We start from the raw sequence: 26,150 nt of genomic DNA on the forward strand, positions 1-26,150 counted from the left end.
CTATTTTTATACCTTATTACTTCCTCCTAGCGGTAATTGTCTTTAGTGTTTGTTTCTCCCGTGGGCTGTAAATCCCTTGAGGGTAGGGATCGTGTTTACTAATTCTACCATCCTCACCCATGTGCTCAATACAGTGGTCTGTACACAGAAGGAACTCAGCTACTATTGATGAAGTCTGGAGAAATCACCGCCAAACGTTATTTTCCTAGAAAAGACCCAGCTTTACCACATCCGCTGGCTATCATTTATATTTTAAAATCTACTTATCTTGTTTAGTCTTAACAACCCATATCCAAACCACTCCACTACCAACACTTAATTCATTCTTCCTGAATCTTTTCCCTCGGCCACCATTTACACTACAGTAACTCTGGTCTTACGCCTATTTTCGCCACCTCGTGTTTTTCTTTCTTTCACACATAAACAAAAAATTTTAAATCTTCTATCCTCAGTAAGAGCCAAAGTGCTTTTTCTTTTTTTTTTCTTTTTGTTTCATTGTTGTTCTTGCTTCAAACCAAATTTATAGGCACTGATTTTCCTGCATTCTTTAAGGTAGTGTTCTTTTCAACCCCACATTTCACTGTAAGTAGCATAATGACCAAGGTACAGGACCTTCTACTGTATGAGTCAAAGCCTGGCTCTCACACAACTCCCTTCACCAAGGGGGCAACCAATGTTTTAGAGCTTAAAAGGGTTGCCCTGTGGAGGATAATTACAGGAAGAAATCCCTCTCCGCTTTCAGGATTCACAATTCATTTTAAGTTTTCTGACCTCGAAGATTTTCTAGTTAGGGTCCCTACCTGGCCTAGGCCAGGATGCTTCTAGATTTCAAATTACCTCGATAGAATGCAGACATTTGCCGTCCTTATAACTCGACTTTTCGTCCGCACCCTTCCTTTGATCTGGAACTCTTTCCCCATTCACCGGACCACTGCTCACTTTGTCTTCGAGGCCCTTCTGAAATCACATCTCCTCCGGAATGCCTCAACCTTTCACCTCCTTACACTTTATCCCTCGGCCCCCTGCTACTTCAGCATTTCCATGCTACCTATGCCCTTTGCACTTCTTTTCACACTACTCCTTCCTCCTACCTGGAATTTATTTTAGTGCCTTGACTGCAAACTGCTTGAAGGCAGGGACCATATCCACTAACTCTATAGTACGTATTTGCTCCAAGTGCTTAGTGCAGTGTTCTGCACTAATAAATCTGACAAACAAAGATGATCGGCAGATGGGTGATCGTGTCCCTTTGACTGCGTTCTGCCCTGCTTCAGTCAGGCAGTGTGAGGATTCAGCAACGGCATTATATTCCCCTGCTTCTGCAGTGTCAGCGTGTTGAGGGGCCGGGACCCTTGACTGCCCGAGCCTTCCGTCACGCCCCACGCTAGCTGGGGCAAGCTGATGACACAGCTGCAGGAGGAGGCCCCACCTGCTCCTTCAATGCCCGAGATCCAAAGTCCACGGCCCGGGAGAGAGGATGCCCAGCCCCTGTGCCCTTAAGAAGATCCCATCCTGTCCTACACCTCCAGGAAGCAGGATGAGGCAGGAGGGGCCATCTCAACACTGAAAAAGTTGGGAAGGGTGTAGGCATCGGATTCTGAACAGGCTAAGTGCTGAGGAGTCCAACCCTCGGCTCCTTTAAACTTAAGAAGAGGATCAGAGCGTTGTGGCTGCTGTCCTTATCTTTTTCTTTTTTCTTTTTATTATTTTTCTTAGTGTCTTTTGCCAATCCCCTCCTTCCAACTTATTCTTAGATTGTGAGCCCCTTGGGGGCCAGGAAGTATCTGAAATTCTCAACCTTTGGATTCTTCCTCAGTGCTTTATAACTGTACTTTATATGCAATGGGCACTCAATAAATACTATGGAATGAATGCATTTATTAACCCAAAGCCTTCAACATATGGAAGTCACAAATGCCAGTGTAAAAGTTGACAATTTTATTCCTTGCGGATGTTGCATACTTTGTGAGATAATGAATTTGAGCCAGTGAGAAAGACAATAGATTAAAAAAAAACTAAAATGGCATTCCATATCTGTGAACCGCTAATACGTGCATAGTAACCAAGATCATAAGGTCTTCAAAGCGGAAGACTAGAGCGATATGGAATAGACTATAAACTCAATATATTACTGGCTATATGGAATAGACTATAAACAATATATTACTTTTTACCTCCATGTTGCTGTGAACTCAGAATGGCTTAAAACACCTGGCAACCACTTAGCTTAAACAGGAATGGGGAAGGTAACTGAGTTATTGTTACTAAGGTCATTAATGATTTTACGTGAGGTAGGTCAAATGCTACTATGGCTTCAGAGCATCACAGAACTATGGGGTGATTTGCAGGTGGATTACAACACTGGAGCTAACGTTTGGATTTAAATCCAAGCTGAGCTGACAAGAATGACAGTCATCTGACCGTGGCACTTTCGCTTCCATTTTTAAAAAAGTATTTGTTTCCTCACCCCTTTAGACTGCAAGCATGGGACGGGCTGTTTCCAACCTGATTACTGTATATCTACCAAAGCCTTTAACGCAGTGCTTGGTACATAGGAAGTGCTTAATAAACACCACAATTATTATTATCACAATTATTGTTTTTAGTAAAAACTGTCTTTTTAAGAACTGGAGCTGGCTGCTTGGAAAGAGAAAATGTGAATGGGGGAAACTAAGGAACTAGGTAGGTATTCTCCAAACGTCTTGATTTAACGTTAAGGAAGACTATTACTATGAAAGCATGATTCCCTAGCATTTATCACGAAGTTGTTTGCCTCATTTGCAAAAATGGAGAATAAATAAATACAGAAACATAGCTATCTGCAAAAGATAAAGTCGAGGTCAAGATAGGGATGAGTTTTGAGGAACAATATGGTAGGCAGAGAGGCTAATGACACAAAAGAGACAAGACCACTAAGAAATCGGGAAGTAACTCAAAAATATGGGTTGGGGCCCTAAAGAAGGCTAGAAAATTGTACTTCCAGGTTTCTTCTGGAAGGTACATTTTTAAGCTTTGAGCCAGGCCCAAGGAGTGAAACTAAAAGCTCTCAAGAGAAAAATCCAGAGGAAATGCAAAAGCAGTGGAATATGGGAAGAAAGCTGAGAATGATAGATGTGACCCGTGCTTTAGAAATTTGTTATAAATTTTTAATTATGAGCTCGGGGGTAAAAAGGGGCAGGGATTGTAGGGGGGAGGGGATTAAAAATCAATCATTCAGTAGTACTGTTTACTCTGGGAAGAAGCCTGTACTAAGTACTGGAGTACAACAGTCAGTAGACACGATCCCTGCCCTCTAAGAGTTCACTAGGAGAGACTAGGCCAACAACAGCGGCTCATCAGTGGTATTTACGGGGTGCTTATTGGGTTCGGAGCACTGTACTGAGCGAAAGTACAATCCAACAGAATGAGTAGATGTGATTTCTGCCCACAAGGAGATGACAGTATACAACAGAAGACAGACGAAATATATCATGGAGAGGGGAAATAATAGAGGATAAGGTATTTACATAAACGCTGTGGGGCAGGGCTATCAAAGTGCTTAGCCATCATTTTGAGTCTTTTCATTCATTCACTCACTGCATCACATTTACTGAGAAGCAGCATGGCATAATGGATAGAGCACAGGCCTGGGAGTCAGAATGTCATGGATTCTAATCCCGGCTCCCCTGCTTGTCTGCTCTGTGGCCTTGGGGAAGCCATTTCACTCCTCTGTGCCACAGTTACCTCATCTGTAAAATGGGGATTAAGACTTCGAGCCCTGTGCCGGACAGGGACTGTGTCCAACCCAATTTGCAGTGCTTAGTATAGTGCCTGGCACATAGTAAGTGCTTAGTAAATATCATAACTATTACTATTATTATTGAGCGCTTATTGTGCAGAGCACCTGTACTAAGCACTTGGAAAAGTCCAATACAACAATAAACAGTGACATTCCCTGCCCATAACAAGTTTACAGTCTCAGGCCTGATGGGGAATTCTTCAATCTTTTCAGAGACCTGGGATGAGGAAGCCTGGGAGTCTAGCTTAGTCAATCAATCAGTGGTATTTTCTGGGTGACTACTGTGTGCAGACCATTTAGTGCTTGAGAAATACAGTACAATAGAGTGGCTAGCCACGTTCCCTGCCCTCATGGAGAAGCACTGTGCCCTGTTGATAATGTCTACCTTCCTCTCTAGACTGTAAGCTCAATAGGGCAGGGAACATGCCTGCCAACTCTGTTGTGCTGAACTCTCTCAAGAGTTTAGCACAGTGGCCTGTACATAGTAAGCGCTCAATAAATAACACCGATTGACCTACAAAGCAAGGGCGTGGGTGTCAGAAGAAGCAGCGTGGCTTAGTGGAAAGAGCACGCGCTTGGGAGTCAGAGGCCATGGGTTCTAACTCCGACTCCGCCACTTGTCTGCTTTGTGACCTTGGGCAAGTCACTTCAGTTCTCTTGGCCTCAGTTACCTCATCTGTAAAATAGGGATTAAGACTGTGAACCCCACGTGGAACAACCTGATTATCTTGTATCTACCCCAATGCTTAGAACAGTGCTTGGCACATAGTAAATGCTTAACAAATACCATCATTATCATCATCACCTGGGTTTTAATCCCAGCTCTGCCACTTGCCTGCTCCGTGATCTAAGGCAAGTCACTTGATTTCTCTGTGCTTCAGTTGCCTCATTTGTAAAATGAGGGTTAAGACTATGAGTCCTATGAGGGATACAGCCCAAACTAATTATCTTGTATCAATCAATCAAGTACATTTATTTAGTGCTTGCCGTGTGCAGAGCACTTTACTAAGTGCTTGGACAAATACAATATGACAGAGTTGATAGACCCAGTGCTTAGTACAGTGCCCGGCACATAGTAAGCACTTACATAGCATTTCAAAATACAAGGAGTTTACAGTCTAGATGAGGTGACAGACACTGAAATAAATTATGGCTATATATTTAAGTTATATAAGACTGGGGGTGGAGTGAATAACAAGTGCTTAAAAGGTACAGATCCAAAGGCTTAGGCAATACAGAATTTAATAAGGCATTGAAGGGGGCGGGCGGGGGGGGGGAGTGGTGGTTTGTCAGCTAAGAAAGGAGAGGGAGTTCCAGGCCAGAGGTAGGATATGTGCAAGGGGTTGGAGGTGAGATGGACGAGATCGAGATACAGTGAGTAGGTCGGCACGCTCAACATCACCCTCTCTACTCAACTCCCTCCTTCCCTGATCCCTTCACAAATCTCATACCGCTAACCCACTGCTTTGGATGCCCTCCACAGTCTGACTCCTTCGCTCTTGTGCCCGAGCCACAGAGCCCCGCTGGCTATAATCCAGATATCAGGCTGACCTCGACCGCTTCAAGTTTATCCTTGCACACATTAACTCTGCATGGGGAAAATATTTCTCCATCCTTATTGACGCCCATGCCACTGCCCTCACTGCTTGTTCCAGATGTTTACTCCCTCCTCAAACTCCTGCCTTCCCCATCTCTGGCCCCTAATGACCTAGCCATCTACTTTATTAAGAAAATGTAATAAACTCTCAGGCTTGAACTCCCTAAAATCTACCCTGCCCATCCCTAGTCCCTCCCTACTCCTGTCCCTTCTTCAACTCTTCCATCTCACCCAGAGGTATCTCAAGAAGAGATCTCCCGCCCTCTCTCAAAATCCACCTATTCCACCCACGCATTCGGCCCCATTCCTCCACACCTTATCAAAACACTTGGCCCACTCCCTTCTTCCCTCCCTAATTGCCACCTTCAACTGTTTGCTCTCCAAGGGCTTCTTCCTCCTGCTTTCAAATATGCCCACGTCTCCCCTATCTTAAAATACCCCTCCCTGGATTCCATGGCTCCCTCCAGTTATCGTCCCATCTCCCTCCTACCATGTCTCTCCAAAGTCTTGAAGTGAGTTGTAAACATCCACCATCTCAAATTCTTCTCCTCCGATTCTTTGATTGACCCCCTCCAATCTGGCTTCCATCCCCTTCGCTCCACAGACCCTCTCAAAGGTCACCAGTGATCTTCTTCTTGCCAAATTCAATGGCCTCTGCTCCATCCTAATCTTCCTTGACTTCTCAGGTGCCTTCAACACTATCGATCATCCCCGTCTCCTGGAATCACTATCCAACCTCGGATTCACCGACACTTCTGGTTCTCCTACTATCTCTCTGATGGCTCAGTCTCTATTTCACAGGCTCCTCCTCTGCCTCCTACCCCCTAACTTTGGGGGTCCATCAAGGTTCAGTTCTGGGTCCCCTTCTATTCTCCATCTGCTCCCACTTCCTTGGAGAACTCATTTGCTCCCATGGCTTCGACTACCACCTCTATGTGGCTGATTTCCAAATCTACATCTCCTGATCTCTCTCTCTTTCTCTCTGCAGTTTCACATTTCTTCCTGCCTTCAGGACATCTCTACTTAGAGGCACTGCATAAACCTCAAATTTTACATATCCAAAGCAGTATTCCTCAAATTCCCATCCAAACCCTGTCCTCCCCCTGACTTTCCCATCACTGTGGAAAGCACCACCATCTTTCCTGCCTCACAAGTCCAAAACCTTGGAATTATTCGACTCCTCTCCCTCATCCAACCCACATATTCGGTCTATCTCTAAATCCTGTCAGTTTCACCTTCACAACACCTAAAATCCACCTTCTTCTCTCTATCCAAACCGCTACCATATAAATCCAAGCACTTTTGATATCCTGTCTTGATTATTGTATCAGCCTCCTTGCTGACCTCCCAGACTCCTATATCTCCCCACTCCAGTCTATACTTCACTCTGCTGCCCGGATCATTTTTCTACAAAAACGTTCAGTCCGTGTTTCTCAGTCCTCAAGAACCTCAAGTGGTTGCCTATCTACTTTAGCATCAAACGGAAACTCCTCACCATTGACTTTAAAGCAGTCCACCACCTTGCCCCCTTTTACCTCACCTCACTACTCCCCTACTCCGACCCAATCCGCACATTATTGAGTACTTACTGTGCACAGAGCCCACACGGTGCGAGGACAGAAGGGGAAAGAAGCAGGGTAGCCTGCCTGGATGGAGCCACTATCATTCATTCATTCAACTGTATTCTCTGAGCGCTTACTGTGTGCTAAACACAGAACTAAGCATCTGGGAAAGTAATACAACAATAAACAGACACATTCCCTGCCCTCATCGAGCTTACAGTCTAGAGGGGGAGACACACATTAATATAAATTACGTACACAGTTATGTACACAAGTGCCGTGGGGCGGGAAGGGTGCTTAAAGCAAGTCAGGGTGACGCAGAAGGGAGTGGGAGAAGAGGAAAGGAGGCCTTAGTCCTCTTGGAGGAGTTGTGCCTTCAATAAGGCTTCGAAGAGGGGGAAAGTCATTGTCCTCTCCCTCTCCTGCCTGGTCCTGGCAGCTCGGGCAATCCCGGGAGGCACTGGCTGCATGCCAGAGAAGAGGTAGGTGGAAGCTTATCAGGGTGGACACAGTCCATGTCCCACATGTGGCTCACAATAGAGAAGTAGCGTGGTGTAGTGGACAGTGCACAGGTCTGAGTATGAAGGTCACCAGTTCTCATCTCAGTTCCGCCACTTGTCTGCTGTGTGATCTTGGGCAAATCACTTCACTTCTCTGGGCCTCGGTTACCTCACTGGGAAAATGGGGATTGAGACTGTGAGTTCTATGTGGGACAGGGACTGTGTCCATCCCCATTTGCTTGTACCCACCCCAGTGCTAGAGTGCCTGGCACGTTCTAAGTGCTTATCAAACACCATCATTATTAATTCCCACTTACAACTGAGGTGACTGAGGCCCAGAGAAGTGAAGTGACTTACCCAAGGTCACACAGCAGACCGGTGGCAGAACCCAGATCAGTCAATCTAGTCATTGAGAGTTTACTGCGTGCACAGCACTGCACTAAGCAATTGAGAAAGTCCAATAAAACGGAGTTGGTAGATAAGCTCCCTACCCACCATGAGCTTCCAGTCCAGTCAAGCTCTAGACAGCCAAGGCTCGTAGTCTATCCACTATGCCACACTGCTTCCCGCTAAACTGAATACACCGCTGAAGGGGGAGGCCTTTTAATTTAGAAGGCGATGATGCAGCCGTCGAGCTAACTGCATTTCATTCCTAGGAATTAATGTCAGTGAGGATCTCATTTAACGTCAAAAATCCGAGGCATAGTCACAAAACAGGATGAGTGTGAGTTGATCCAACCTCATCTACGATTCAAAGTCTTTTCACTTTTCAAGTCAGCTGAAGAAGTTGAAAATGTGAACAAAGAGGGCAATTCTAATGGAGAGAGGATTTCAAAACCGGGAGAGGAGTCCCGATAGTATGTATTGAGTGTTTACTATGTGCAGAGCACTGTGCTCAGCTCTTGGGAGAATACAGTGCAACAGAATTAGCAGACAGGTTCCCTGCCCATAACGAGTTTACAGTCTAGAGGATGAGTTTTAAAATAAGAGAGGCAATTGCTGTTCAAACTAAACTGTTCATTCATGAATGTTCACTTCACAGTCATCTTGGAGGAGATGAGCCCTCAGTAAGACTTTGAAGGGGTGGGGGGAGTGCGACTGTCTGTCGGATTTGAGGAGGGAGGGCGTTCCAGGCCAGAGAGAGGATGTGGGCGAGGGGTCGGCAGCGAGACAGGCGAGATCGAGGCACAGTGAGGTTAGCATCAGAGCATTAGCACTTTACTAACTGCCTGGCCATGACTGACACATAAAGGGCTTAGGAAACAAGATCCCTGACCTCAATGAGCTTACAGTCTTCCAGGAGAGAGACAGACACAAAATTAGTTCCTTGTAGAAGAAAATATAGGCCTGAAGATGAATAAAAACTGATGTGGCGCATAAGATGATGTGTACACAGGTGGGAGTTATGGCATACCAGGGTAGTCAGCACCCAACTGCTGAGGGGTCTGGGGTTTGAACTGGAGAAATGAAAAATGAATTGGGAAGGCTTCCTGAAGGAACATGCTCTCAGAAGGGCTTTCGAGATCAGGAGAACTGGGGCCTGGTGGATTTGGTGGGGGAGGGATTTCTAAATGGGAGGAAGGGTGAGAACAAGAGGTCAGAGACAGCAGTGTTGAGAAGCAGGCTGAGTGAATAAATTGGCTTGATAGGAACCCAGAGCGTCTGCTGAGGTGCGCTGGGAAATGACAGTGGATAATTCCACAGGACGTGGAGAGGCGAAGATGAGGCAAGGGGAAGATGTGGGGAAGGAAGAGGGAAAGAGAAGGAAAAGGGGGAGAGGTGGGGAGACAAGACGTGAGGAGTAGCAGTCAGAGTATTTCTTAAGCGCTTACTGTGTGCACAGCATGATATTGTTCTGAGTCCTGGGAGAGAAAACACAGGTGGGAATTCGACATGGTCCCTATCCTTCAGGGGGCTCACAATTTAAAAAGAAGAAGAGTGGGGGCCGGTGACAGAAACGCAAAGGAGAGATGCACAACAAAGTCAGTATTAAGATAAGGTAAAGATCTGGTGGTCACTGTGGCAAGAGCAGCAGAATTTTAGGCTCTTGCAGCTCAGAGTCCACAGTGACCCCACGGCCACAGCTACCACTGCTACGTGAGCAGCCACCCCGGTCGTCCCGAGTGTCTGTGGAGGCGGCGCTGGGCCGTGGCTGCTCTTCTCCGTCCTGCTGGGGGTGGGGGGGCCAAGATGGAGGCTCTTGGGTGACCCAGAAGGGAGATGGTATTGGATCCTGGGGAGGCAGTGCGGTGGTCTGGTAGAGGAGGACACTGAGGGCTCTGGGAGCCACCATGGGGGTGTGGAGGGTTCCTGAAGGGGAAGGTCCAGAATGCAACCAACAGATGGGGGAGGGGGGGTGGGGAGGGAGACAGAGAAGGGAGGGGAAGGAGGAAGTCGGGGGAAGAAAGAAGGAGGGGAAGAGAGAAGGAGGGGAAGAGAGAAGGAGGAGAAGAGAGAGGAGAAGGGGAGGGAAGAGAGAGGAGAAGGGGAGGGAAGAGAGAGGGGGAGGGGAGAGAGGGGGAAAGAGAGAAGGGGGAAGGAAGAGGATGGGAAAAGGTGGGGAAGAGAGAAGGGGGGAAGGGAGAAGAGGGGAAAGAGAGAAGAGGGGAAGAGAAGGGGAGGAAAAGGAAGGTGGAGAGAGAAGGGGGGGAGAGGGAAGAGGGAGGAGAGATGAGGAGGGAGAGAGAGAAGGGGAGAGAGAAGGGGGGAGAGAGAAGGGGGGAGAGAGAAGGGGGGAAAGAGAAGGGGAGAGAGAAGGGGAGAGAGAAGGGGAGAGAGAAGGGGGAGAGAGAAGAGGGGAGAGAGAAGAGGGGAGAGAGAAGAGGGGAGAGGGAGATGGGGAAGCAGGGGGAGAGAAGGGGGGCGAAGGGAAGAGAGAGAAAATAAACTGATGGAGTTCCTTAAAGACAATGGCCAGGGAGAGGAATGGCGATGAATAGGCCAACAACGCAGGGTTTGGAAGAGTGGGGACACAGTGGGCAATGTGCAGTATTGGTGTACATCTATCAGAAAGAATGACTTAAAAATTTTGGAACCACCAACCAGTTTCTACTCATTTTAATGAAATGAATGAAAGTTTCGTTGATGAATCCATGATACTGTGGGGATATTAGTACAGCAAAATAAAAATGTTCTGCCCATTTCAGCATTGGAAACTATGGAAAGAAACCTGGGGTACTGTATTTACAAATTCCAGTTATTCGTCCCTCTTCAAATTAAACAACTTTTTCAGATTTCCGGTAGAGTCTTCCTGCTATTATTTTCTGAAACAAACCTAAGTATTACAGTGAACTCAGTCTGGATCTGCTCTTAAACAGAGAAACCATTTTCACTGTTTTGCTTTGGCATTAATATTACTCAGAGTGGCAGAAAAGCAACTACTGTAGCAAATCAATCATACTTATTGAGTAGTTACTATGTACTGAGGAGGACTGTACTAAGCACTTGGGAAAGCACAATGTAACAGAATTAGCAGATACGTTCCCTGCCTCCAACGAGCTTGCAGTCTGGGGGGGCGGGGGAGAGAGAGAAACATCAATATGAATAATTTATAATATATGATTTAATGATATGCACATAAGTGCTGTGGGGTTGGGAATGGGGTGAATATCAAATGTCCAAAGGTCACAGATCGAAGTGCACAGATGCAGACGGGAGAGAGCACCGGGAAAGAGAAAGCTTATTCGGGGAAGACCTCTTGGAGGAGATGTGACCTTAGTATTGTTTTAAATGTTGGGAGAGTGATGATCTGGCTTATATGGAGGGGGAGGGAGTTCAAGTCTAGGAGGAGGATGTGGGAAAGGGGTCGGGGGTGAGACAGACGAGATCAGGGCACAGCGAGTAAGCTGACGGTAGAGAAGCAGAGTGTGTGGGCTGGGCTGGAGTAGGAGATCAGTGAGGTGAAATAGTATGGGGCGAGCTGTTTGAGCGCTTTAAAGCCCTTGGAAAGGGGTTTTTGTTTGACAGGGAAGTGGATGGGCAGCCACTGGAAGTTCTTGAGAAGCGGGGAGTCATGAACCGAACGCTGTCGTCGATAAATGATTCGTGCAGCAGAGTGGATTGGAGTGGGGAGAGACAGGAGGCCGGGAGGGTGGCGAGGAGGCAGATGCAGGAGTCAAGGCGGGATAGGAGAAGTGCTTGGATCAGCGTGGAAGCAGTTGGGAAGCAGAGGAAAGGGGGGTTTTTAGCCCTGTTGTGAAGGTAGAACTGACAGGATTTGGTGACAGATTGAATATGTGGGTGGAATGAGGGAGGTGAGTTGAGAAGGACGCAGAGGTTTCAGGTTTGTGAGGGAGGTAGGGAGGATAGTGGTGTTGTCTGCAGGGATGGGAAAGACAGGGGGAGGACAGGGTCTGGGTGGTTAGAGGACTTCAGTTTTGGTCATATTCTGCACATTTGCTAAGCTTGGCTGTGACTAACTCACTTCACCCAAAGGACCACATAAAATACCTGATTAATGTTTGAGCTGTTTCTAATTTCTCTTTACCAATCTCAACAGGCTCCAAACTCCGTTAAGGATTAATTTACACCCACTGTATCATATCACCCAACAATTTTCGAACTACATCGAGTCACTGGCACGTACGCTGATTGAGCTAGCCTTGAGAGGAGCCCAAAGGGATTAGTAGCCACTGCTGCTTCTGTGCAAGGACAGAGGTGGGAAGTTCCCCCCTTCCATTTTACAGAGAGGGAAATGGAGAGACGGTGACATCGAGTGACTTACTGTGACCTTTAGACATTTTATAACCGCCCCTTCCCTAATAACAATAATAATAATGGCATTTGCTAAGCACTTTCTATGTGCCAAGCACTGTTCTAAGCCCTGGATCCCACACCCATAGCACTTACATACGTAATCATTAAATCATATATTACACATTATATATTTATTCATATCAATGTCTGTCTCCCCCTCTAGACTACAAGCTTGTTACAGACAGGGGATGTGTCTGTCAATTCTGTTGTACTATACTCTCCCAAACGCTTAGTACAGTGCTCCACACGGTACTCAATAAATCCAACTGATTAATTGCTTATGTAGCATTTCTAGAGCACAGTTTACTAGCCAATAGGATCCAAAATCATCTTTATGAGTTATTCTCACAATCTAGATGAAACCAGAAAAGCAGCGTTGCCTAGTGGACAGAGCAGGGGCCTGGGAGTCAGAGGAACCTAGGTTCTTATTCTGGCTCTGCCACTTGTGTGCAGTGTGACTTGGGCGAGCCACTTCACTTCTCTGTGCCTCAGTTCCCTCATCTGTAATATGGGGATTAGGACTGTGAGCCCCATGTGGAACATGGGCGGTGTCCAAGCTAATCAGCTTGTACCTACCCCAGGGCTTAGAACAGGGCCTGGCACATAGAAAGTGCTGAACAAATACCATAAAAAAAAAAAAAGATACAAGCTAATCAGGTTGGACAGCTTGTCCCACATGGGGCTCGCAGCCTTAATCCCCATTTTACAGATGAGGTAACAAAATCACAGAGGAGTGAAGTGACTTGCTCAAGGTCACACAGCAGACAAGTGGCAGAGCTGGGGGTAGAACTCGGGTCCTTCTGATTCTCAGGCCAGGGCTCTAGCCACTAGGCTCCGTTGCTTCTCATTCCTTAAGTCCACGCTTGCACATTCTGTAAGCCCCGACTTGCGTCACAGCTTTTCTGCAGAAGCATCCCCCACAAAACCCCTACTGCTGCACATCAAAGACCCGACGGTTAAAATTCACTCATCGTTCATTCATTTAACCATATTTACTGAGCGCTTACTATGAGCAGGCCACTGTACTTAGTGTTTGGGAGAGTACAATATAACAACAAACGGACACACTCCGTGTCCACAATGAGCTTACAGTCTCGAGGGTGAGACAGACATTAATATGAATAAATTACAGATAAATCACATTACAGAGATTCTACTGACTAAAGTTAACTGTGTTCCCTAAAGCCGCTGTTATAATGTGCAAGATGATTATTCCTTCATGCTGGCAACCAGGACTAGCAACCAGGTGTCACCTTCAATGTCCTCACTGAAGATCTCTGACAGTGTCACTCATCTTCACACTTTGATGGCTTGGCCAGCCTGCCGAGAGTCTTCCCTTTCCTCTAATTTCCCACCTAGTTCATTACTTCATCTCACACAGGATGGGAGAATGGAGAGGCAATTGCTACTGCCCTCCAAGTCTTCTTCCATCTTGAGTTACCCAAATAAATCGGAGAAATGTGTTCAGAGCATTCTGATACCTACCAGAAGTTCCACGTGGCATGTACTGAAACCAGTGCTCTTCTTCATCTTCATCGACACTGGAAAACCCCGTCTAAAGCCAAATTTAGTAACTGCTTATGAAATGAACATTGCAGTTTCTTTGAACCCCAGAGCGGCTACTTTTCACTTTGAAGACAACTCAGTCGAGCTAATGATCTCAATGGACCTTTTAAGTTAACAAGCGCTTACTACAGTGCTCTGCACACAGTAAAGTGCTCCATAAATACGAAGGAATGACTGAATTTCCCAGAGCCCTCTATTCAGAAATAAAACTAAAATATGTACCTATACAGGTGAAGAGAAAAGGCCCAAACTGTATGGTGGTACTACACAATAGTGAATTGAGCAACAGGTCAAAATTATCATTACAATCTCCGATACACATTCACTATGAGCCAAAGCCCCGGAGTACATATAAGATAATCAGACTGGATGTACGCTGTTCCCTTATGATCCTATTTATTCTTGAAGCTCAACACAATGTGAAATTATAAAAATTTCTGGACCTTTTACAATACAGTACGTGAGAATGTGTGTGTCGATGCATCTTTCGAGAAAATTCTCAGTTGCTCCCACCGCACTTAAATATGTTAAGTGCTTACTGTGTGCCAGACACCGTTCTAAGCACTGGGCCAGATATGAGACGATCAGGTGGGACACAGTCCGTGTCTCACGTCGGGTCCACAGTCTTAATCCCTATTCCACAGATGGGGCAACTGAGGCACAGAAAGGCGAAATGACCTGCCCACGGTTACACGGCAGACAAGCGGCAGAGCAGAGACTAGAACCCGGGTCCTTCTAAGTCCCAGGCCTGTGTTCTCGCCGCAGGGCTATCCTGCTATTGTAGTGAATTCCTCCAAGCCCTCAGTTCAGTGCTCTGCGCCCGGTAAGCGCTCAAGAAATACCAATGATTGATCAGAGTCAGGGTCAGTTAGGTAGACTTGGGGAATCTCACGCAGACGAGTGGTAGACGAAGCCACGTGGATCTCGGTTAGGCGGTGGGAAACAGAGGACAGGCCAGCCCGAGAAGGATCAGTCCGAGAGGCAAGAGAGGCCGGTCGGAGAAACCAAAGGTGAACATTTTTTCCAGGAGGCGAACTAATCCACGACGACCCAGTTGACCAAGAGTCTCGAGAGCATCAGGAGAGAGTCAGGCATGGGCTCTGGCCCAAAGGAGGTCTCCGGCGACCTCGGAGAGAGCCATCTGAGCCAAGAGAGCCAAAACTGGATCGTAGAGCGTCAAGGAGGGCGACGGGGAGGTAAAGGTGTGTGTTATCTACGAGCGGATGGAGGAATCCGGACAGGAATGGAAGCAGGGGGAAAGCGGAGTCTGTTCTCCAAGCGCTAACTGCAACGACTCCACCACTGTTTTCGAGCTCTTGCAGAGCACTGGATTACGAAAAAGTGGCAAGTTCCATCTCGTACCGGAGGCAGGAGGAAGTGAAGTAGGTGGTCTGGCAAAGGGCCAGACACAAGCGGAGGCTACGGGGGAGGGCGTCTCCTGGTACACCAACTCCATCCTGTTTCTCTGGTGCTGCCCGGCCGGCCTTAGAAAATCTGGCCTACAGGTTGATCTGGAGTGCTTCTCGTTATCTGCAATCTGGGCTGCTCACTAATCTCGGTCAAATCACGTTACACCTGCCCTTTTCACATCCTTCGCTGCATTCCAACGGCAGTTTCTCAACCATGTTTCAGGTCTTCGCAACTCTCCGGCCGCAAGTGTGGTCAAGTGAAAGAGCCCGGGCCTGAGAGCCAGCGGACCTGGATTCTAATCCTGGCTCCGCCACGTACCTGCTGTGTGACTTCGGGCAAGTCGCTTAACTTCTCTGGGCTTGAAGCCCCTCACCTACAAAATGGGGATTCAGTATCTGTTCTCCCTCCTACTTTGACTGAGCCCCACGTAGAAGCAGATGAGTGCTTGGCACATGGTAAGTGCTTAACAAATACCATCATTATTATTATGTTGTATCTCCCCCAGGGCTTAATACAGAGCTTGGCCCACAGGAAATGCTGAACAAGTTCCAAAATTATTATTATTATTATTATTATTAACTCCAGCCATGGTTTAATCTTGCCCAAATCATTTTTAGAGAAGCAGCATGGTTTAGTGAAAACCGCAAGGGGCTGGGAGTCGGGGGATCTGGGTTCTCATCCCAACTCTGCCACTTGCTTGCTGTGTGATCTTGGGCAAGTCACTTCTCTGTGCCTCGGCCTCCTCACCTGTAAAATGGAGGTTTAATCCTGCAGCGTGGACTGTTGGATAGAGTTTGGGCCTGGGAGTCAGAAGGACCCGGGTGCTAATCCCAGTTCTGCCTCTCCTCTGCTGCATGACCGCGGGCGAATCACTTCACTTCTCTGTGACTCAGTTACTTCCTGTGTAAAAAGGGGATTAAGACCGTGAATCGGATGTGGGACAGGGACTGTGTCCCACCTGATTGGCTTGTATCCACCCCGGCACCTAGTACAGTGCCTGGTAATAATAATGATAATTTTGGTACTTGTTAAGCGCTTACTATGTGCCGAGCACTGTTCTAAGCGCTGGGGTAGACACAGGGGAATCAGGTTGTCCCACATGGGGCTCACAGTCTTAATCCCCATTTTACAGATGAGGTAATTGAGGCCCCGAGAAGTTAAGTGACTTGCCCAAAGTCACACAGCTGACAAGTGGCCAAGCCAATAAGCTCTTAACCATCTTATTATTATGATAATATTACTTCTTAGACCGTGAACCCATGTGAGACAGGGACTGTCCGATCTGCGTATACTGTATCGATCCCAACGCTTACTAAAGAGTTTACCCCATAATAAGCGCTTAACAAAAGCAACCGCCCACTTGGTCTTTCTCATCTCATCCATTCTCATCCCAAGGAGGCCTCTCCGATCACTCTTCCTTAATGCCCCATCATTCTCCTCTTGATTTCTGGCCAGTTATTCAAGATAAATTCCTTGTTGCATTGAAGAGGAAGATGTAAACTGTGAACTCAAACATCCAATTCACTCGAAAATAAAAGCAGAAAAAAAAATATCGAGTCCCAGGTGAAATAGGTATCATTCATGGAATCGTATTTATTATTCAATTGTATTTATTAAGCGCTTACTGGGCATAGAGCACTGCATTGAGCACTGAGTATCCAGAAGGGCCCAACAGGGCTGAGAACTGTAGAACTTGGGTGGAATTGCAATCGATCGAATTTGGAAAACATTCACTTTTTAAGACGGTCCCCAAATCAAGCCCCATTTTGGCATCTTGAAGTTCTCTTGGAAGGTGCTCTCCATTTCGGAGCTCGAAGACATTGCACCATTTCCCTAGCGCTGCACGAGCTCGAATCCCCATTTTACCAAACTGCTGTTATCGCCTTTCATTCAAACACTACCCCCAAGAGTATTTAATAAACATAGGAACATATAGTACATCGATTCTTTCTTAAGGCACTCAATTTCCTGTTTCCCTTGCTCCCCAGGATAAAACTGCGTAAGGCCGTTATTAAAGCAGTTAAGGAAACCATTCTTGCTTGTGCTTTCCTTCCTCACCAGGTAGCCAGAGCCAGGCTCTTTAATAATAATAATGATGATGGTATTTGTTAAAGGCTTACAAGGTGCCAAGCACTGTTCTAAGAACTTGCGGTAGATACAAGTTAATCAGTTTGGACACAGTCCCTATTCCGTATAGGGCTCACAGTTTCGATCCCCATTTTAAAGATGAGGTCACTGAGGCCCAGTGAAGTGACTTGCCCAAGGCCACAGAGCAGACAAGCGGCAGAGCAAGGATTAATGATAATAATAATAATGATGGCATTTGTTAAGCACTTATAATAATAATAATGTTGGTATTTGTTAAGCGTTAGGTGCCGAGCACTGTTCTAAGCGCTGGGGTAGGTACAGGGTAGTCAGGTTGTCCCACGTGAGGCTCACAGTTAATCCCCATTTTACAGAAGGGGTAACTGAGGCACAGGGAAGTGAAGTGACTCGCCCACAGTCACATAGCTGACAGGTGGCAGAGCCGGGATTCAAACTCATGACCTCTGACTCCCAAGCCCGTGCTCTTTTCCACTGAGCCACGCTGCTTCTCAGGTGCCAAGCGCTGTTCTAAGCGCTGAGGCAGATACAAGGCAATCAGGTCGGCCCACGTGGGGCCCACAGTCTCGATCCCCATTTTAGAGATGAGGTAACTGAGGCCCAGAGAAGTGATGCGACTTGCTCAAAGTCACACAGTTGACGAGCGGTGGAACCGGGATTAGAACTCACGCCCGCTGACTCTCAAACCCAGGATCTTTCCACTAGGCCATGCTGCCTCTCGGGTGCTTTGAGAAATGAAGCCAGGGTGGGACAGGAACCGTCCGCTTCATGTCAATCAGTCGTATTCACTGAGTGCTCCCTGTGCGCAGAGCACTGTGCTAAGCGGTCGGGAGAGTACGACGTAGCTGCGTAACAGACACATTCCCCGCCCACGATGAGCGTTAGGATGAGTGTCTGGGGGGGGGGGGGGGGCACAAGGACCACGTCTAACCCGATTCTCTTTTATGAACCCTGGTGCTCAGTGTCTAACCTGTCCCCGGATTAGACTGTAAACCCGTCAAACGGCAGGGACTGTATCTGTTGCCGACTTGTTCATTCCAAGCGCTTAGTACAGTGCTCGGCACATAGTAAGCGCTCGATAATAATAATGTTGGTATTTGTTAAGCGCTTACTATGTGCCGAGCACCGTTCTAAGCGCTGGGGTAGACACAGGGGAATCAGGCTGTCCCACGTGGGGCTCACAGTCTTCATCCCCATTTTACAGATGAGGTAACTGAGGCCTAGAGAAGTTAAGTGACTCGCCCACAGTCACACAGCTGACAAGTGGCAGAGCGGGGATTCGAACCCGTGACCTCTGACTCCAAAGCCCGTGCTCTTTCCACTGAGCCACGCTGCTTCTCCAAATACTACTGAATGAATGAATGTTGGACACAGAGTACGGGCTGATGAACAGCACCGTCGGGCTTCTCTTTTAGATGGTGAAGAACCATAAGATTCTGCTCCTCATTTCTTCTGGAAGTCTACAGGTCGGTGGAGACAGTAATAATAATGTTGGTATTTGTTAAGCGCTTACTGTGTGCCAAGCACCGTTCTAAGCGCTGGGTAGATACAAGGTCATCAGGTTGTCCCCCGTGGGGCTCACAGTCTTCATCCCCATTTTACAGATGAGGTCACGGAGGCCCAGTGAAGTGACTTGCCCAAGGTCGCCCAGCTGACAATAATAATAACGTTGGTATTTGTTAAGCGCTTACTCCGTGCAGAGCACTGTTCTAAGCGCTGGGGTAGATCCAGGGGAATGAGGTTGTCCCTCGTGAGGCTCACGGTCTTCACCCCCATTTTACAGACGAGGGAACTGAGGCACAGGGAAGTGCCCAGCGGCGGAGCCGGCATTCGAACCCACGACATCGGGCTCCCCAGCCAGAGAACGCTAAGGATGATGGACGCAGAGGACGGAGCTGGACGCTAAGGGTCGGGAGAGAAATGGATTCCGACCCCCGAGCCTTCGCACGGCTTCTGCGGCCCTCTGATCGAGCCCTCCACCCGATTCCGGTGGGTTTTTATCCTCACTCTCCTCTTTCTGGCCCGCTGAGCTCCCACTCCCTTCTCCCTTTGCTCACGGTTAATCCCCATTTTACAGAAGAGGTAACTGAGGCACAGGGAAGTCAAGTGTTGGAGCCTCCCACTCCAGCCCCCAGAGCACTTTTCCGAAATCGTATGCATTCGTACTGACGCCCGTGTCCCCGCTCTAGACCGCGCGCTCACCGTGGCCAGGTATCGTCGCCGTTTACTGTCGTCCGGTACTTTCCCGAGCTCGGCACAGGGCTCGGCACACGGTAAGCGCTTACTAAGTACGACCGAGTGAAGGGAACGAGCGAATAAGAGCGGCCACTCTGCCCTCCTCGCATCCTCCCCGACGGCTTTCACCTCCAAGGATCCCACGACCCCGGGAGGGCCGGCACGCGGCTTCCGCCAGCGCTCGGAGCCCTCGACTTATCGCTCCCGGGGTTTCGGGGCGGCGTCTCCGACAGACTCCCCCGTCCGCAACGGATCCGTTCGGTCCCCCTGGAAGGAAGCGTGTGACGAGCGGTCGACTCAAGGTCGCCCATCCGGTCACCGGGATGACGGAGACCCTAACGCCGGGATGCGTGACGCTTCCAAAATGGCTTTCGGGGAAACCGGGCTCCTTCCCGTCCCGCCGATGTACTGGGTCTGAGCCACCGGCTGGAACGGCCACCTTGGACACCTCTGATGGAGCGCGGAGCGGAGCGGAGCGGGGCGCGCACGGCCGGAACACCAGCCATTAGCTGAGCCTTGCCAGCCTTCGGGACCTCGCTCCCCCCTACCCCCCCATCACCCCCCCATCACCCCACCCCCCACCGCCCCCCAACCCCTCTCCCTCCTTAACCCCTCCCTCCCTGGACCCAGGCCCACTAGCCTTCCTGCTCTCCACCCCCCAAATAGGCCCTCTTGGCTTTAACCCCTCCCTCCCTGGACCCAGACCCCCCCAGCCTTCCTTCTCCCCCCCCCCCTTAACCCCTCCCTCCCCGGAACCATACCCACTAGCCTTCTTTATGTCCACACCCCCATCCCATCCCTCTTTAACCCCTCCCTCCCCGGGATCCAGACCCCCTAGCCTTCCTTCTCTCCCCGCCACCAACCCCTATCTCTCTTTAACCCCTCCCTCCCTGGACCCAGACCCCCTAGCCTTCTTTCTCCCCCGCCCCCCCCAACCCCGTTCCCTTTTTAACCCCTCCCTCTCTGGAACCCATACCCACTAGCCTTCTTTATCTCCACCCCCCCCCCCTTTAGCCCCTCCCTCCCCGGGATCCAGACCCCGTAGCTTTCCTTCTCCCCCCACTCCTTCCCTCTTTAACCCCTCCCTCCCCGGGATCCCGACCCCCTAGCCTTCCTTCTCCCCCTCCTTTCCTTCTTTTAACCCCTCCCTCCCTGGAACCAGACCCTCTAATCTTCCTTCTCTTCCCCCTCTTTAACCCCTCCCTCCCCGGGATCCAGGCCCCCAAGCCCTCCTTCTCCCCCCCCCTTTTCCCTCTTTTAACCCCTCCCTCCCTGGACCCAGACCCCCCACTAACCTTCCTCCTCCCCTCCCTACACCCCTTCCCCTTCTCAGATCCCCCCCTGGCCCTTCCCAGTTCGCCCCAGAGACCCAGGGATCCGTCCATTTGGGGTCTCCCGCCTCCATCCCACCTCCCCTTACCTCTCCTGTCCCCCCCAAACCCCGGGGCCGGGGAGGGGGGTCCACCCCGGCCCCCTCAGGCCCCTTTTCTCTCCCCTGGCTCCCTCCCCCGGCCCGTGAGCTGACGGGGGGCCTGGATGGTCCCTCTCTGGCGCTGTGCTGGCCTCCCCCGGGCGCTCAGTAGAGTGGGCCGGAGCAGAACCGCTGGGAAGACCCTCGCCCCCTTGGAGACAACGTCTCGGCCCCATGACAGCCCTCCCCGCCCCGGGCCCACCCCATCCTCCCCCCCATCCTCCCCCCCATCCCCTGGTCCTCCCTCCTCCTGGGATGGGGGGAGGGGGGAGGCTTGCAGGGCGTCGGGCTGGCGAGGCCCACACCCACCTTGAGGGTCGGGTACTCCTGCACCTTCAGGGTCATGGAGAGCTGAGCAGCTGATTCCTGCACCGCCATTTTGGGGCGGCCAAAACATTGGACACCAAAGGGAACCACCTCCAGGCCGCAGAGCACGCCGGGAAACTACCCCCTCCCCCCAGGACCGGTCGGAGGAGGAGGAGGAGGAGGGAGGAGGGAGGAGGGAGGCCGCTCCAGCGATCGCTTCCGCCCGGCCGCCCGTGGTGGCGGAAGAACGACGCGCCTCCCCGATCGACGTCCGCGCCGGCCAATCCCCTCCCGCCTTTCCGCATGGCCCGGCCAATCGGAAGAAGGGGCCGGTGGGGAGACGGCTCCCCATTGGACGCCGCCGGGAGGGGGGCGGGGACTCGGCCCCCGGCTGCGAGGCCGGAGAGGCGGGGCTCACGCTGGCGGGGTGGGGGGGTGGGGGGGGTGGGGCGGGTCGGCCGCAGCCAATCAGCGCCCGCTTTCGCCGCCGGCTCCGAAGGCGGGGGCGGGAGGGGGCGGGTCCGGCCCGTCGAGCGACGTCCCCGCCGGCCAATGGGCGGCGGCGGCGCCCCTGACGGCCACGGGCGAGGGCCAACGGCCAGCCGGAGGGAGTCCGGGCGGCTCCCCGAAGGGGTCCGGCGGGGCCCGAGCGGGCCGCTCTCCGGGGGGCCGGGGGAGGAGCCAATCGGCGCCGTCGGCGGGGGGCGGGGGCGGGGCCCGGCGGAGCGGAAGGGCGGCCGGCCCAATGGGGGCGGCGGGCGGCTCTGACGGACGGCCGGCCCGGCCAATCGGCGCGCGGGCCGCGGCGCCCCGGGCCGGCCCGGGCGGGGGGACTTTGGAGGACTTTGGCGCTGTTCGGGGGGAAGCGAGTAAGTTGCGGGGCGTGGGGGGCGCGGGCGCGGGCGGGGGCGGCGCGCAGCGTGGGGCGGAGGGTGGAGCGCCGCGCGCCCTGCGGGACCCGCCCCTCCCCCGCCGCCCGCCCGTGAGTGCCCCCCGCCCGTGAGTGCCCCCCGTGGCTTTGCTTCCCCGGGCCGGGGGCCCCGACGCCCTTCCCCCCCCCGACCCCGGGGGCAGTTGCACGGAAAGGGCTTTTTGCGGGGCGGGAGGGAAGGTGGTTGGGGCAGGGCGGGCGCGGGGTCGCTCCCCCCGACGCACAACCAACTCCCCCAAACTTGCCTGATTTTTTTTTCTCTTTTGACCCGCTGATCCCCCCTCCCCAATGGGTCACCGGCCCTTCTCCTCCTCCTCCTCCTCTTTCCTCCCCCAGGCTGGCGGCTGCAGGCGGGCCAGGACCAGGTCCCGCCCGTGCACCCCCCCTCCTCCTCCTCCTCCTCCTCCTCTTCTTCCTCCTCCTCCTCCTCCTCCTCCTCCTCCCCCAGGCTGGGGGTTGCAGACGAGCCAGGACCGGCCCATCTCCCGGCTCCAGCTCGTGCACCTCCTCCTCCGTCCTCCTCCTCCGTCCTCCTCCTCCTTCTCCTTCCTCCTCCTCCTCTTTCCTCCCCCAGGCTGGGGGCTGCCGACGGGCCAGGACCAGGTCCAGCCCGTGCACCAAGCTCTTCCTCCTCCTCCTCCTCCTCCTCCTCCTCCTCCTCCTCCATGCTGGGAGGTCCAGGCGGGCCAGGACCGGCCGCTCTCCCGGCTCCAGCTCATGCTCCTCTTCTTCCTCCTCCTCCCGCTCCCGCCTGCAGGCTGGGGAAGCTCCCTCTCCCCTCCCCCCCAGGAGGTCTAAAAGAGCTCTACAAACTCCCCGTCCCCCAATTCGGGGACCCCCCTCCCCCCCCACACCCCCGGGAGCAGAGCTGGGGGGGAGGAAAGGGAGGCGCCGTCCCATTCCAGGACAAGATCACCTTTTCCAAAAAAATTCCCTCCCCCAAATTCCCTCCCCCATCCCCCCCCAACCCCCCATCCCCCCATTCCCATTCCCCCTTCCCCCCCATTCCCATCCCCCCATCCCCCCATTCCCATTCCCCCTTCCCCCCCATTCCCATCCCCCCATCCCCCCCATTCCCATTCCCCCTTCCCCCCCATTCCCATCCCCCCATCCCCCCCCATTCCCATCCCCCTCATCCCCCCAATCCCCCATCCCCCTTCCTCCTCCTCCTCCTCCTCCTCCTCCTGCCTGCTGCAAATTCAAATATTGCGCCGGACCTCCTCAAACCCACAACAGACAATATTAGGGATAAAATATATGTATATATGATTGGGCGCCTGCCCCTTATCGGATGCATTTTTCCAGGAAAAGGGCCCACTTTTGAGGCAGGGTGTCCCCTCCCTCCCACCCCCCTTCTAGGCCCGTCGCCGGGTGGTACTTTGCGAGCGCTCAGTCCAGCGCTCTGCGCAGGGTAAGCGCTCGGTAAATACGATCGAATGGGTGAAGGCGTTCCTCGGCGCTCTCCGGGACCCCGGGGGAAGGAGGGGAGGGCCCTCCTGCTTCATGCAGTCGTGTTTATTGAGCGCTTACTGTGTGCAGAGCGCTGGACTGAGCGCTTGGAATGTCCAGGTCGGCAACAGATAGAGATAATGATAATAATGTTGGTATCTGTTAAGCGCTTACTATGATCCCCGCCCAATAACCGGCACCCGGTCCGGGCTTCATCCCGTCCAGCCTCATTTGTGGGCATGGATTGTCTCTTATCTGTTGCCCACTTGTACTTTCCAAGCGCTCGGTACAGTGCCCTGCACACAATAAGCGCTTACTAAATACCATTGAATGGGAGAGTGCATTCATCGGTGCTAACGTGGACCCCGGGGAAGGAGGGAGGACACTTGTTCTTAAGAAGGGCTTCGTCCCATCCAACCCCGCTGGTGGGCAGGGATTGTCTCCTATCTGTTGCCCAGGTGTATTTTCCAAGCGCTCAGTACAGTGCCCTGCGTGCAGTAAGCGCTTAATAAATGCAACTGAATGGGTGAATGCATTCATCAGTGCCGGCGAAGGAGGGAGGGCACTCATTCTTAAGAAGGGCTTCATCCCATCCAACGCCGCTGATGGGCAGGGATCGTCTCTTATCTGTTGCCCAGGTGGACTTTCCAAGCGCTCAGTACAGTGCCCTGCATGCAATAAGCGCTTAATAAATACAATTGAATGGGTGAATGCATTCATCAGTGCCGGCGAAGGAGGGAGGGCACTCATTCTTAAGAAGGGCTGCATCCCATCCAACCCCGTCGGTGGGCAGGGATTGTCTCTCGTCTGTTGCCGAATTGTAACTTCCAAGCGCTTAGTACAGTGCCCTGCGCACAGTGAGCGCTCAGTAAGTGCGATCGAGTGAATGAATGAAAACGAGAGGTCGGATTTTGGAATTGGCTCCACCGGGCTGTCTCTCCCACCCCAGATTTAAACCCTCCACCCACGGGGCGAAGGGCTGGAACGGGCCCAATAACGGACTCCATTCGACGCCGCCCGCCGAGGCCGTTAGAAAGCGAATTTGCCCGGGAACCCGAGGACCGTGGGCCAACATTTCTAAAGAATTAGTAGCCAAAGTTGAAGGGGAGGGGGCTACTGCATGGAACAGATGGCCCAGCCACCGTCATGTCAGAGAAAACAGCATGCATTCTTAGTTTAACACAAGAGGGAGCATGTCTAATCTTTAACCTTTAAGTATTGCAACTTCAGAGAGGCAGATTTAATTGCCGAATGTCAACTGATTTACCCTTCTCGGCAGCGTCTATAAATATTTATAGAGACTAAGCATTGTGTTGTGTGGCATCAATTTAAGGGTGCCAATGCTAGCTTAGTATGGGGGCGCGGGAAGGAGTTCCAGGGGACAGCCTTTGCATCTCATCCTAAGTTTTCAAGACGAAAGGCGGCGAAGAACACAGATTTCCTATGGAGATTTGAAGGGCGCCAAAGGGTAGCGAGTTCTTCCTGGAAGGAGATTGGCAGAATAATATACATTATTGGTGGTGTCTGTGCCCCCCCCCCCCCCCGCCATCTCCCCTTACTTTAATTTCGGGGTGGTTGATGTGAGTTTAGTTATCGCTTTTTTCCCCCGACGACGTACACCAGAGAGAAAACGTATCCCATTCGATTCAAAGGTGTAGATCTGATCGTTTTAAAAGATGCCCGACTGAGATGTCTTCATTCATCTTGGCCTCCAGGGCTTGGAATTTCAGTGGTTTTAATTTTCGGTCAGGTGGTGTTTGGCATCTCCTGTAGTAATTACGCGACTGTGTAGCGTTTCTTTTTGGTCAAGAGAAAAATGGTCATAAGCTCGTTAGGGTGCGGAGTTGACTTTGCTCTTGGAAAATCCACTTTGGCCTTTATCTTCAGAGTGAGAAATCATATATGGCAGGGAATAGACCATTGGATCTCTAGTTTCCACTGAGAGAAACAAATAGTTGAATTTTTTTGTACTAATAATAATGTTGGTATTTGTTAAGCGCTTACTATGTGCCGAGCACTGTTCTGAGCACTGGGGTAGATACAGGGTAATATTGTCTCACGTGAGGCTCACAGTCTTAATCCCCATTTTACAGATAAGATAACTAAGGCACTGAGAAATTAAGTGACTCGCCCAAAGTCACACAGCTGACAGGTGGCGAAGCCGGGATTAGAACCCATAACATCTGACGCCTAAACCCGTGCTCTTTCCACTGAGCCACGCTGCTTCTCAAACACTGTAGCAACAAGTTGAGCAATTCAATATCCCAGTAAGCAGACAAGAAGAGAGACTATACAACTTCTCGGGCCCATATTTAATTGTTTTCTAGTGAATTGTCCCGAGCCGCTCTGCATACAGTTAAGCACTCGATCAACAAGACTGATTGATTGTCTGTCTCTGCCTTTCAATTTCACTTGTGGATCCAAAAAGAATGGCTGAAAAAGTCTCATTTTGATGTCATATAATGATCTTTGTGTGTGGCTCAGCCA

General features: G+C 51.0%; 2 protein-coding genes across 5 annotated transcripts in view; one reads left to right on the top strand and one right to left on the bottom strand.

The window, feature by feature from the left end:
* The window catches only part of MAEA (macrophage erythroblast attacher, E3 ubiquitin ligase), a 140,794-nt gene extending 119,322 nt beyond the window's left edge, over nucleotides 1-21,472 (bottom strand). For 2 of the 3 annotated variants that reach the window (XM_029083396.1, XM_029083394.1), the window contains exon 1: nucleotides 21,287-21,472. In XM_029083396.1, the coding sequence (XP_028939229.1) occupies nucleotides 21,287-21,355 (69 nt within the window). In that variant the 5' untranslated portion in view covers nucleotides 21,356-21,472. Of the gene's footprint in view, nucleotides 1-19,473; nucleotides 19,837-21,286 lie in introns of those variants that run through there. The other variant, XM_029083397.2, reaches the window with a different exon arrangement.
* A 605-nt stretch (nucleotides 21,473-22,077) lies between these two features.
* CTBP1 (C-terminal binding protein 1) overlaps nucleotides 22,078-26,150 on the top strand; it is a 330,982-nt gene continuing 326,909 nt past the window's right edge. For both annotated transcript variants that reach the window (XM_029083107.1, XM_029083106.1), the window contains exon 1: nucleotides 22,078-22,152. The gene's annotated coding sequence lies outside the window, so the exon portion shown is untranslated. The remainder of the gene's footprint in view (nucleotides 22,153-26,150) is intronic.

Source organism: Ornithorhynchus anatinus, chromosome 18, assembly GCF_004115215.2.
Source record: "Ornithorhynchus anatinus isolate Pmale09 chromosome 18, mOrnAna1.pri.v4, whole genome shotgun sequence".
NCBI classification, from domain to species: Eukaryota; Metazoa; Chordata; class Mammalia; order Monotremata; family Ornithorhynchidae; genus Ornithorhynchus; species Ornithorhynchus anatinus.